The 12,466-nt window shown below is 46.4% G+C and overlaps 1 protein-coding gene across 1 annotated transcript in view; it reads left to right on the top strand.

Moving 5' to 3' along the window:
• Positions 1–12,466, top strand: part of LOC311237441 (guanine nucleotide-binding protein G(q) subunit alpha) — a 40,550-nt gene that overhangs the window by 15,417 nt on the left and 12,667 nt on the right. Inside the window, exons 2-3 of the mRNA XM_084325328.1 lie at positions 3,729–3,913; positions 11,221–11,375. Of these exons, the coding sequence (XP_084181454.1) occupies positions 3,729–3,913; positions 11,221–11,375 (340 nt within the window). The remainder of the gene's footprint in view (positions 1–3,728; positions 3,914–11,220; positions 11,376–12,466) is intronic.

Here is a 12,466-nt window from a genome sequence, read left to right as displayed (position 1 = left end):
TAGATAATCCAAGCCGTGGAGGGCTCGCCGTCGTCCGGGTAAAGTAATCCAATGTACAAGTCCACTCGTCCTGGCCCAGAGCTCCTCGGATGCAAGCACCACACGTGGTCTGCCCAGCCTGGATAAGACTCTAGATAACGTCAGGAACGATGGGGGTACTGCTCACTTTATAACTCTAACCGAACGATGCACCATACATAATAGACTATTATTAACTTAATAGAAATACGTCCCACTCGACGGTATAGTGCCAAACTATGACAATTCAACTATTAATCCACACGATGTCTCAATGCCTATTCTGAGGCCAAGTAGGCCATACTGCACCACACGTGCGTCGTGGGTGAGGCTTCACGTCTGTTACTAGGTTGGAGGGTAAAGGACTAATGGACTAAAAGAAAGTTCTACTTTACTTGCGCCATATATATATGCGCTGTGAACAAATAGTACCATTCGTATTTCGCCAGACGTATTCCTACGCGGAACCGGGCTTGTAACGACATGTTCGTCGGCACGATTGAACTTGAACCAAGGGGCTTGGCTGCTGGCGCCAGGTTCTCGTCCAATGGTAGAATGAAACTATTATGGGCTGTTAGTAGACTAAAGGGATATTCAGTGTATATGTACAAGGAATATACAGGGGATATCAAACGATATACAAATACTATTAAATATATATCCATAAATAAATATATATATTCGGTTTAATCTGATCCTTCACAACAATTATTATTATTATTATTATTATTATTATTATTATTATTATTATTATTATTATTATTATTATTATTATTTATAATTTTTTTTTTTTTTTTATATATTTTTTTTATTATTGCAGAACAAAAATTATTAAAAGTCAGTACTCAAACACACAATGCATAATGAAACTTTCCGTAAAGGTGGTTAAAATACATGCAAGTACAAAACAAGATAAAACAAAAATAGTCTAATAACATTTTAACCGTATACAGTGTATATCCAGCGAAACTACAATTATATAAATGTTAGTATAGAATATACCCCTAATACCTATTTTCTAAAACCCTACACACATATGCTCCAGCTCGAACCCCCCCCTCTCGGACCCCCTCTTGGATAGTACCTCCATTATCCCTAACTCCTAACCAGACACTACCATTATAAGCTAGCTTTTATTCTCTCCACCACTTCTACCCACATTGACATTTTTGATTCATTGAGACCCAGAATTCTTGCTGTAGATATTTCTTGATATATCACATCGAGATATGTAAGAAACCATATTATTTATAATTTATTATAATTAAAAAATATATATATATATCTTTTCCCCCCCTCCTTTTTCCGATTTTTCTCCCATCCCACTGTTTAGTCGTTATGCCAATTCCCAACCCCCTTCCTGGTTGTTGCGCACTCCCCCCTACTGTTGGTCCGGGAGGCCGGAGACTGTCACATGCTTTCCTCCGACGTATGTGCAGCCAGCCGGCAGCCAGCCTGGCAGCACAGATTCTCACCGGGAGAGTGTAACGTGTGGAAGGTCACACTACCTCCCTCCAGATCCTACCCTCGCTGTGCAGGCGCCCCGACCGAACTGTAGGGGTCGCTGTCCACAACGCCCAGGACCCACCCATCAGCTTTCCCACCCCTAACACTGCCAATTATGTTAGTATGAACGACCAGCCAAGCTGATGGCAACGCCGAGAGCTGGATTCGAACCCAGCGTCTCCAGCGTTGATGGCGAGCGCCTTGCCCACTACACCTAGCCGCCCCAATAGTATTTTTTTAACGTAAAGCCTAAGTGAAAGTGACAAGACTCTTGCTTGTTCACATAGGTTTATTCAAAATGACATCCAATAAACGTCTGACCTGCATGATCATGTGACTTTGTTTAGAGAGTATGGTTTGTTTGTCAATTGTCCATGTGAAACAAAATGGCAGCGGTGGAAAAACTGCAATGAATGGAAGCGGATACGGTCCATTATCCTAGCTCCCTCCCTCTCAACACGAGCTGAAACTACTGTTTGTGTTATAGTATTATGTACAGTGATACAGATATAAAGACACCACAGTCTCCTCATGCTAGTTGTGTTGACAAATCTGACCAAATTGACTAAAGACATTTTCTGTGTATTTTATTTTATTTTAGGTAGTTGTACATGATATAGTTATCTCCGGCCAGTGGACCACCAGGAGATAGTGCGATTGGTCATGTCTGCGGTTCTACCGGAAGCTAATCTCATACTGCTCATCAGCCTAATGTTTCTGTGCAAGCTCACACCCACCCAAGGAGCTCATGCCACGGATATTGTTCACATCGGGGCAACGGCGACTATTTTATTTGAATTCATTTCCATCATTGTTCACTCCAACGTACCCACTCTCTCACCATTTCTGTCTGTGTGCGCTGCACTCCACTCTGCTACGAGCTTTCTGCGGGGCATGGGAGGGGCTGACCCTCTCTCTTTATCTATCTCTTTCTCCCTCTCTTAGCCAATCGTTACACTATAACAATAACTGGATAGTTGATGATGATCATAAATAGTTCAGCTGCTCCCACAGAGAGAGCGAGGGTTGATGGGGGGGGGGGGGGGGGGGGCTGAGCCAGGATTCTCTCATTTTATCTCTCTCTGTGTACGTCTGCGTGTGGCCCTGCAGCCTGTAACTATTTCTTCACAAGGAAGATACTGATATTCATTTGCTTAATTATATCCCCTAATAGCCCCCTGCCTCTTCATAATGCCACGCAACCACAAACCATTCTCATCAGATGCCCCACAGAGAAGGCGAGTGAGAAGCACTACTCTTTCATGGCTTTTTAGATGGAAGTTTACCTGAATACATCACTATTATTATTAGGTGGAGATGTGTGATCTACTGAGCGCAGCTTTCTAGTTTCAGTTCATTTTATTTATTTTTATTTCAGTTAACTAAAATGTTTTTTCACACCTAGTTTTTATTTTAGTTTTAGTTAACTATAATAACCATGTGTGTGTGTGTGTGTGTGTGTGTGTGTGTGTGTGTGTACGTGTACGTACAGCATTGTAGGGCTGGTCGATTAATCAAGTTTCAATTATGATTTTGTCTTCCCACGCTCCTGAAAACAAGATGATTGAGATGCAACTATTATTGTGCCGCATGCCGTGCTGCTCTCATTTTGTCTTGTTGTAAATGTAGTGCACCCTGCAAAAAATAAAAGCGGTGCGCTCCGCTGTGATTTTTGGCAATTGTATTTTTTTTAAAAAACAGGACGTTGTGTGTTGACAAGTTTGAATTCGGAATAGCTGTGACCTTTTTGTGATAGACCACTATCATTGCCATGCCCCCTTTTAGCCAATTGGCATGAACACACACACACTTGACCTTTATGTAAAATGTCAGCATCCTAGGGCAAAACCTGTGTCCGCTAGAGGGCAGGTCAATTTGTCTACAGTGAACTATTTCAACTGTTCACCTCATTCTTTCTCTAAATGTCTCTTCTCTCCAGCTCCTCTCAATATCCCTTCACTATTTAAAATCAAACAAGTTAGCTTGAGGTCTTTATAATTTGTTCCTGTTCTCCTTTTCCTGCTCTCTCTCTCTCTCTTCCTTTGATCCAGCATAGGTTTTTATTGTGTCTTTGTGTAGCGTTTTCATAATGAAAGATCATCTCGCTCGGTCTCTCCCTCTCTGCCCCCTTTCCTCTCTCTCTCTCTCTCTCTCTCTCTCTCTCTCTCTCTCTCTCTCTCGCTCTCGCTCGCTCTCTCTCTCAGGTACTGGTGAGAGTGGGAAAAGCACCTTTATTAAACAGATGAGGATCATCCACGGAGCGGGTTATTCGGAGGAGGATAAGAGAAGTTTCACTAAGCTGGTCTTCCAGAACATCTTCACAGCCATGCAGTCCATGATCCGCGCCATGGAGGCGCTCATGATCCCCTACAAATACGAACACAATAAGGTAAATGGCTCGGTTTAGCATCCCCAGTTGAATTGAGATTAATCCTTTCGAGAGACTCAAAACGATCCAAGATCCTACAAACAAGCTGTGAAGGACAAGTGCGCTGCATTTACAACACAAGACAAAACAAGCGCAACACGGCATGTGGCACAACAATTGTTTTATCTCGATCCCAAATGTAATTGAACGCTTATAAGAAGGGACATACCATGGACTATCACTACACACTACTAAGTTAGACAAGCTAGACACATTTTATCGTGTTTTTGACGATATCTGTGTAGCCATTTTACACAACATAATTGTAATTGAATTAAACTGAATGCTTGCCAGGGGTGACGCACACGGAAAAATTGCTGCTAATAGCAAGTATTAGTCGAATAGTCGACTAATCGATCGAAAGGAGCCATAGTCGACTGTCAACCTCTTAGGGCGCGTTCACACCTACCCTGTTTGGTCCACTTTAAGTGGACCATGGTCCCTTTAAATCAATAGTCCGTTTCGTTTGTAGAGGTGTGAACACAAACCGAACTATTTTGAGGACCAAACAACCAAACCATGGTCCTCTTGAAAAGTTGGGACTCGGTCCGTTTCAATCGAACTATAGTACCTAATCTAGGAAGCAAAGTAGCCTACAGTGCATTGCAGTGTGGCTCTCTCTCTCTCTCTCTACTCTCTCTCTCTACTCTCTACTCTCTAGTGACTTGTGCCGCGCTCGTAATGACAGTATCTCTCTCTTTCATTACGCTGTCGGCAACTGTTTACGTTTGTGAGTGCTATAGTCCAATAGATGAACGACTTGGCGACTGCATGTCCTTTGTTTACAAATTAGGTCCGCACCAAATAGGGCAGTGTGAACGCAGACCAAAATCAAACAATGTATCATTTTCATATTTGGTCCACCAGAAAGTCAGCGGAACTTAGTCGAATACATTTATTTTAATTTTAATTTTTTTAATATATATATATTTTGTATCATTCTTTCCAAAAGAAAAGAGGCCTAGAATCGTGGCTAATGCTAATGGCACGCATACCAGAGGCTAACTGCCTAAGAAAACAGGCACAGAGGCACTGAAAGAGGATTTCACCCATCTAATGAACACACTAGACTAGACAAATATCAAGATGTATCCATCAGTGGACCAATTGCATGCTTTTGCAGAGGACAAGAAGCCTTCCGTTGACTCCTTCAGACATTAAACACCCCCCACAGCCCAAATGGAATGATAAAAAAAATATATTGTACCTTTTTTTTTTTTTTTTTCATAGTCGACTATCGGCTAATTTCGGCCAATCATAGTCAACTATCCAAATCCTTAGTCGGGGACAGCCCTAGTACATTGCTAGAAGCTCTCCACATCTCACTGAAATGCTTGGAAAATCCATGACCACACAAATATAATCTTTCATGTACTCTAGGTTAAGGTAGAGCCATATGAAATCCGTTTTATTTTTTTCCAAATTCCATTTTATTTTTTTTGTCTAAGATTTAAAAAGGTTTAAACTTTACAGCACTGACAAAGTTGAACAAAGTGCTGTACAAGTCCCACAACATAAAAAAAAAAAAAAAAAGTTAAAAAAAAGAAAGTTAAATTTTTATTTATTTATTTTTATTCCATTTTTATTGCTCAATTCCGCGATTCCGTGATCGCGGATTCCATATGGCTCTAGTTAAGGTGGTGCGTGATGTCTCCAGTGAGGTTAATGTCGCACACATGACGCCATGTGTTACATAGTGAAACTAAACGGTGTGGAGGGGGAGGAGAGGCAAACTGGAGGTGGAGGAGCAGTGTTGTGTTCCTCATATCAACACTGGTTGCACGCACGCTAATGACGCCACGTGCGCGCGCGCTCCCGCATAAATGTTCCCTCGCTTAAGCACAGACTAAAGACAGTGCCTAATTGCCTCTACGAATGGAATGTAACACATTTCATTCACAAGTTCTGTGTGAATGTATTTGAGAACGTATTTAACACACCTGACGACCGGTGCTATTGATATGCAAAGTAGCCCAGGTGGGTACTTGGCGAGTTGGCGAGTGCAGCGCATTCCTGTGTGCATGCGCGTGCCGTGCACATCCGTGTGTGTGCATGCACGCGTTTCTGCTCACACAACTTTGGTTGCACGCCGTGCAACCCCGTCCCATGAGGAACACAACACTGGGGAAGAGAGGCAGGCCAGCATGAGGAGAGGCAGGCCAGCATGAGGAACTGGAGGGGGAAGAGAGGCAGGCCAGCATGAGGAACTGGAGGGGGAAGAGAGGCAGGCCAGCATGAGGAACTGGAGGGGGAAGAGAGGCAGGCCAGCATGAGGAACTGGAGGGGGAAGAGAGGCAGGCCAGCGTGAGGAACTGGAGGGGGAAGAGAGGCAGGCCAGCATGAGGAACTGGAGGGGGAAGAGAGGCAGGCCAGCGTGAGGAACTGGAGGGGGAAGAGAGGCAGGCCAGCGTGAGGAACTGGAGGGGGAAGAGAGGCAGGCCAGCATGAGGAACTGGAGGGGGAAGAGAGGCAGGCCAGCGTGAGGAACTGGAGGGGGAGGAGAGGCAGGCCAGCGTGAGGAACTGGAGGGGGAAGAGAGGCAGGCCAGCATGAGGAACTGGAGGGGGAAGAGAGGCAGGCCAGCATGAGGAGAGGCAGGCCAGCATGAGGAACTGGAGGGGGAAGAGAGGCAGGCCAGCGTGAGGAACTGGAGGGGGAAGAGGGGCAGGCCAGCGTGAGGAACTGGAGGGGGAAGAGAGGCAGGCCAGCGTGAGGAACTGGAGGGGGAAGAGAGGCAGGCCAGCATGAGGAACTGGAGGGGGAAGAGAGGCAGGCCAGCATGAGGAACTGGAGGGGGAAGAGGGGCAGGCCAGCGTGAGGAACTGGAGGGGGAAGAGAGGCAGGCCAGCGTGAGGAACTGGAGGGGGAAGAGAGGCAGGCCAGCATGAGGAACTGGAGGGGGAAGAGAGGCAGGCCAGCGTGAGGAACTGGAGGGGGAGGAGAGGCAGGCCAGCGTGAGGAGAGGCAGGCCAGCATGAGGAACTGGAGGGGGAAGAGAGGCAGGCCAGCATGAGGAACTGGAGGGGGAAGAGAGGCAGGCCAGCGTGAGGAGAGGCAGGCCAGCATGAGGAACTGGAGGGGGAAGAGAGGCAGGCCAGCATGAGGAACTGGAGGGGGAAGAGAGGCAGGCCAGCATGAGGAACTGGAGGGGGAAGAGAGGCAGGCCAGCGTGAGGAACTGGAGGGGGAAGAGAGGCAGGCCAGCGTGAGGAACTGGAGGGGGAAGAGAGGCAGGCCAGCGTGAGGAACTGGAGGGGGAAGAGAGGCAGGCCAGCGTGAGGAACTGGAGGGGGAAGAGAGGCAGGCCAGCGTGAGGAACTGGAGGGGGAAGAGAGGCAGGCCAGCGTGAGGAACTGGAGGGGGAAGAGAGGCAGGCCAGCGTGAGGAACTGGAGGGGGAAGAGAGGCAGGCCAGCATGAGGAACTGGAGGGGGAAGAGAGGCAGGCCAGCGTGAGGAACTGGAGGGGGAAGAGAGGCAGGCCAGCGTGAGGAACTGGAGGGGGAAGAGAGGCAGGCCAGCATGAGGAACTGGAGGGGGAAGAGAGGCAGGCCAGCATGAGGAACTGGAGGGGGAAGAGAGGCAGGCCAGCGTGAGGAACTGGAGAGGGAAGAGAGGCAGGCCAGCGTGAGGAACTGGAGGGGGAAGAGAGGCAGGCCAGCGTGAGGAACTGGAGGGGGAAGAGAGGCAGGCCAGCGTGAGGAACTGGAGGGGGAAGAGAGGCAGGCCAGCGTGAGGAACTGGAGGGGGAAGAGAGGCAGGCCAGCGTGAGGAACTGGAGGGGGAAGAGAGGCAGGCCAGCGTGAGGAACTGGAGGGGGAAGAGAGGCAGGCCAGTGTGAGGAACTGGAGGGGGAAGAGAGGCAGGCCAGTGTGAGGAACTGGAAGGGGAAGAGGGGCAGGTCAGCATGAGGAACTGGAGGGGGAGGAGAGGCAGGCCAGCGTGAGGAACTGTGCTTCTGATGCCTGTGGGAAATGACTCTGTGTGTGTGTGTCTACAGTATCTGTCTCGGAGCAGCCGTCCACAATCACTTCCTGTCTTCTTCTACGCTTCCTTTGTCTTCAGCCACTTTCTCTTCCATCACATTCTACATGTGCGCCTGCATGCCCGGCGTATACATAAGAGGCGTGTCTTTCCGTGGGTTACACGTCGACCCCTCGCACACACTTGACCCCTCTGTGTGACTACACTTCCTCCTCGGTTCTCTGGAGGCGCGCTGCTCGGTAATGACTGGGCCTGTTGCCGCTGCTCTCAGGAAGCTGTTCCGTTGACTTCAGCCTGTCATTAACCACACCGTCATCAGCATTAATGAGTCTACTTATAAGTATCCGAGAAGACAAAAAAAAACAAAAAACATAATTGTACGTGTATTTCCAAGAAACACTTAAATGTGTGGTTTAGTTGATCTACAAACTACAACCTGCGGCCATGTTGCAGTCATGATGCGTCATAGCTAGGTAGCTAGGCAACCGTCATGCTGACTGTCTGCTGGAACCTAGCATCGTGTTAAGAATGTTTCCAACTGTCTGCTGGAGTCTAGCATTGAGTTAACTACTGACTGATGATTCATTATTGGGAAATGTAGTCCACTTGTTCATAACATACTAAACTATATTTATTGTATGTGTAGAACTCAAAGATAGCAAGTAGAACTCGGATAACAAGTAGAACTCAGAAAAGAAGTGTAACTCCGATATAACAAGTAGAACTCAGATAAGAAGTAGAACTCGTATAAGAAGTAGAACTCAGAGATAAGTAGAACTCCGATAAGAAGTAGAACTCCGATATAACAAGTAGAACTCTGAGATGACAAGTAGAACTCAGAGATAACAAGTAGAACTCGTATAAGAAGTAGAACTCAGATAAGTAGGACTCTTGAGATAAGAAGTAGAACTCCGATATAACAAGTAGGACTCTGAGATAAGAAGTAGAACTCTGAGATAAGAAGTAGAACTCAGATATAACCAGTAGAACTCGGATAAGAAGTAGAACTCAGAGATAAGTAGAACTCAGAAATAACAAATATAACTCATAAGTGGAACTCAGAGATTGGCCGTCTCAGACCTACTCCTATCCAAGCTCCGCGAGGGTCATCAAGGAGAAGCCGGCTATTCTCAGTCCTTGCCCCACAGTTAGGACAGCTGAAACCTGTCCAATATTTCGTGGTCGACTAAAGACACACTTCTTCAACCATAATCTGAAATAGATTTTCTTTTGAAAAATTCAATCAAATGTCTAACCCTAACTAACCTTACTGTCATGCACTTGTCCTAATAAACGAACCTACACTGTAGCACTCAACACTTTGATGAACATTGTTACTCAGCTGATAGAGTTGTGCCCTTCCTGATGACTTGTCGTACAGAACTTGTAAGTCGCTTTGGATAAAAGCGTCAGCTAAATGACTAAATGTAAATGTATGAGATAGAACTCAGAGATAAGAAGTAGAACTCGGATAAGAAATAGAACTCAGAGATGAGAAGTAGAACTCGGATAACAAGTAGAACTCAGAGATAAGAAGTAGAACTCGGATAAGAAGTAGAACTCAGAGATGACAAGTAGAAGGGAAGAAGCATCAGCGTGGTGACAGGAGGGAGAAGATATGGTCACAAATAGAATGAGGTCATTAGGTGAGCTCAATCATGTGATTATATTCTAATTTGGAATCTGGGGCGAAAAATGTGAATATTAGGTCCATGTTAGAGCCTGGGGGTGTAAAACCATCTACAGAAATAGAATGAAATTAATTATATTGGAGAACCACTAATAGGGTTCTGCTAGGGCAGGTACATTTGTGTCAGCCTGGCAGTAGAGATCATCCCAAAACCAGAACCTCTAAAGGTTCTCCTGGTTGCTCTCCTCGTGGGCTCCTCAGAACCTCTAAAGCAGTGGTCACCAGCCTTTTTAAGCCCAAGATCAGTTTTTTTTTTAAATTTTGGTGAAGGCAAGATCTACCTATTGAAGCGTTGAGAGAAAAAGACAGCCAAGATTGTACTTTAAACTAAATTACTTTTATTTGCCTGTATTCTAATTACATGCAATGCTTTGGATCAACATTAAAACGTCAAAGTATAACTGTAATATGTACTTTCTCAGTCAGTGCTAAGTGCAGTCATCTTATGCAGCATCACTTTTCACATCAAAACAAAAGTAGAACTGTAATGTGGACTTTCTCATATTATTAACATTGACAAACATATTTACAATTAGCATTTTATAAAGTAGAACTGTAATGTGGACTTTCTCAGTCAGTGCTAAGTGCAGTCAGTGCTAAGTAGGGTTGGGCATCGTTTGGATTTGAACGATTCCGGTTCCGATTCTCCATATCGATTCCTGTTCTAAACGATTCTCGATTCCGATTCTTTGAGGTGCAGGTCAAAACAGGTCACAGCTTATTTCGCAGGAGATTTTTTCTTTTTTCTTTTTTTTATCTTAAATCTTTTTCATACTATCCAGAACCGGAAGTTAGGAACCGGTTCCTATTAGAACCGGTTTTCGGTGCCCAACCCTAGTGCTAAGTGCAGCATCACTTTTCACATCAAAACAAAAGTAGAACTGTAATGTGGACTCTCAGGGAAAGATCTAAAAAAAGAAAAGAAAAAAAATCAGGGAAAGATCTACAGGGAAAGTCTCAAAGATCAACCAGTCGATCACGATTGACGGGTTGGTGATCACTGCTCTAAAGGTTCTCCTTGTTGCTCTCCTCGTGTGCTCCTCTAAAGGTTCTCCTTGTTGCTCTCCTCGTGTGCTCCTCTAAAGGTTCTCCTTGTTGCTCTCCTCGTGTGCTCCTCTAAAGGTTCTCCTTGTTGCTCTCCTCGTGTGCTCCTCTAAAGGTTCTCCTTGTTGCTCTCCTCGTGTGCTCCTCTAAAGGTTCTCCTTGTTGCTCTCCTCGTGTGCTCCTCTAAAGGTTCTCCTTGTTGCTCTCCTCGTGTGCTCCTCTAAAGGTTCTCCTTGTTGCTCTCCTCGTGTGCTCCTCTAAAGGTTCTCCTTGTTGCTCTCCTCGTGTGCTCCTCTAAAGGTTCTCCTTGTTGCTCTCCTCGTGTGCTCCTCTAAAGGTTCTCCTTGTTGCTCTCCTCGTGTGCTCCTCTAAAGGTTCTCCTTGTTGCTCTCCTCGTGTGCTCCTCTAAAGGTTCTCCTTGTTGCTCTCCTCGTGTGCTCCTCTAAAGGTTCTCCTTGTTGCTCTCCTCGTGTGCTCCTCTAAAGGTTCTCCTTGTTGCTCTCCTCGTGTGCTCCTCTAAAGGTTCTCCTTGTTGCTCTCCTCGTGTCCTCAGGGCAACGCCAACGTTGTGAAAGAGGTGGACGTGGAGAAGGTCTCCATGCTTCAGAACCCCTACGTCGACGCCATCAAGAGCTTATGGAACGACCCAGGAATCCAGGAGAGCTACGACCGGAGGAGGGAGTACCAGCTCTCAGACTCCACAAAGTAGTGAGTAACAAGTACTCCGTAGAAATACCCAATATAATAAAGCCTACTGTGACAGTAGACTCTGCCACTGGCCACCTGAGTCTCCAGCACAGAGACACGGGGCAGATGGTGCAGAACAGTTTATTGAAGAGACTTGACAAGATGTCACAAGCTGTCATGACAGGCTGTCACTCATACTGCATGTGTGTCGGGGTGATTTAACCTGTGCGCATTGATGCCCCCGGCGCCTAATTAGCTAGACCCAAGTGTGGCTGCTTAAATCACACCACACCCTGATAGAATAGTACTTTGGTAAAAGTAGAAATACGCGGATAGAATAGTACTTTGGTAAAAGTAGAACTACGCTGATAGAATAGTACTCTGGTAAAAATAGATTGAATGGAGCAGCGCTGGCCTGAAGTTTAGACAAGCAGAGCTGGTGACCATGAGGTCACTGGTTCGATCCCTGGACTGGCAGGCAAATCTGGGCGGGGGAAGTGAAGGAACAATGCTTTCACCTCCCTCGGCACCCACCGCTGAAGTACCCTTGAGCAAGGCACTTAACCCCCAACTGCTCCAGTGTTTGTGCTCAGTGGTCAACAGTGTCAGACTGTGGTTGTACTGGGCAGCTCCTAGTGGTTAACAGTGTCAGACTGTGGTTGTACTGGGCAGCTCCTAGTGGTCAACAGTGTCAGACTGTGGTTGTACTGGGCAGCTCCTAGTGGTCAACAGTGTCAGACTGTGGTTGTACTGGGCAGCTCCTAGTGGTCAACAGTGTCAGACTGTGGTTGCACTGGGCAGCTCCTAGTGGTCAACAGTGTCAGACTGTGGTTGTACTGGGCAGCTCCTAGTGGTCAACAGTGTCAGACTGTGGTTGTACTGGGCAGCTCCTAGTGGTCAACAGTGTCAGACTGTGGTTGTACTGGGCAGCTCCTAGTGGTCAACAGTGTCAGACTGTGGTTGTACTGGGCAGCTCCTAGTGGTCAACAGTGTCAGACTGTGGTTGCACTGGGCAGCTCCTAGTGGTCTACAGTGGTAGCTCTCAGGTGTTCCTTGACTCTAAAGGTTGAGCTAAAGTTGTCACTAGTCACTGTTATTCCCGTTGAAGATGC

Source organism: Notolepis coatsorum (genome assembly GCF_963971535.1).
Source record: "Notolepis coatsorum genome assembly, chromosome: 1".
NCBI lineage: Eukaryota > Metazoa > Chordata > Actinopteri > Aulopiformes > Paralepididae > Notolepis > Notolepis coatsorum.
This window is presented reverse-complemented; position numbering and strand designations above follow the sequence as displayed.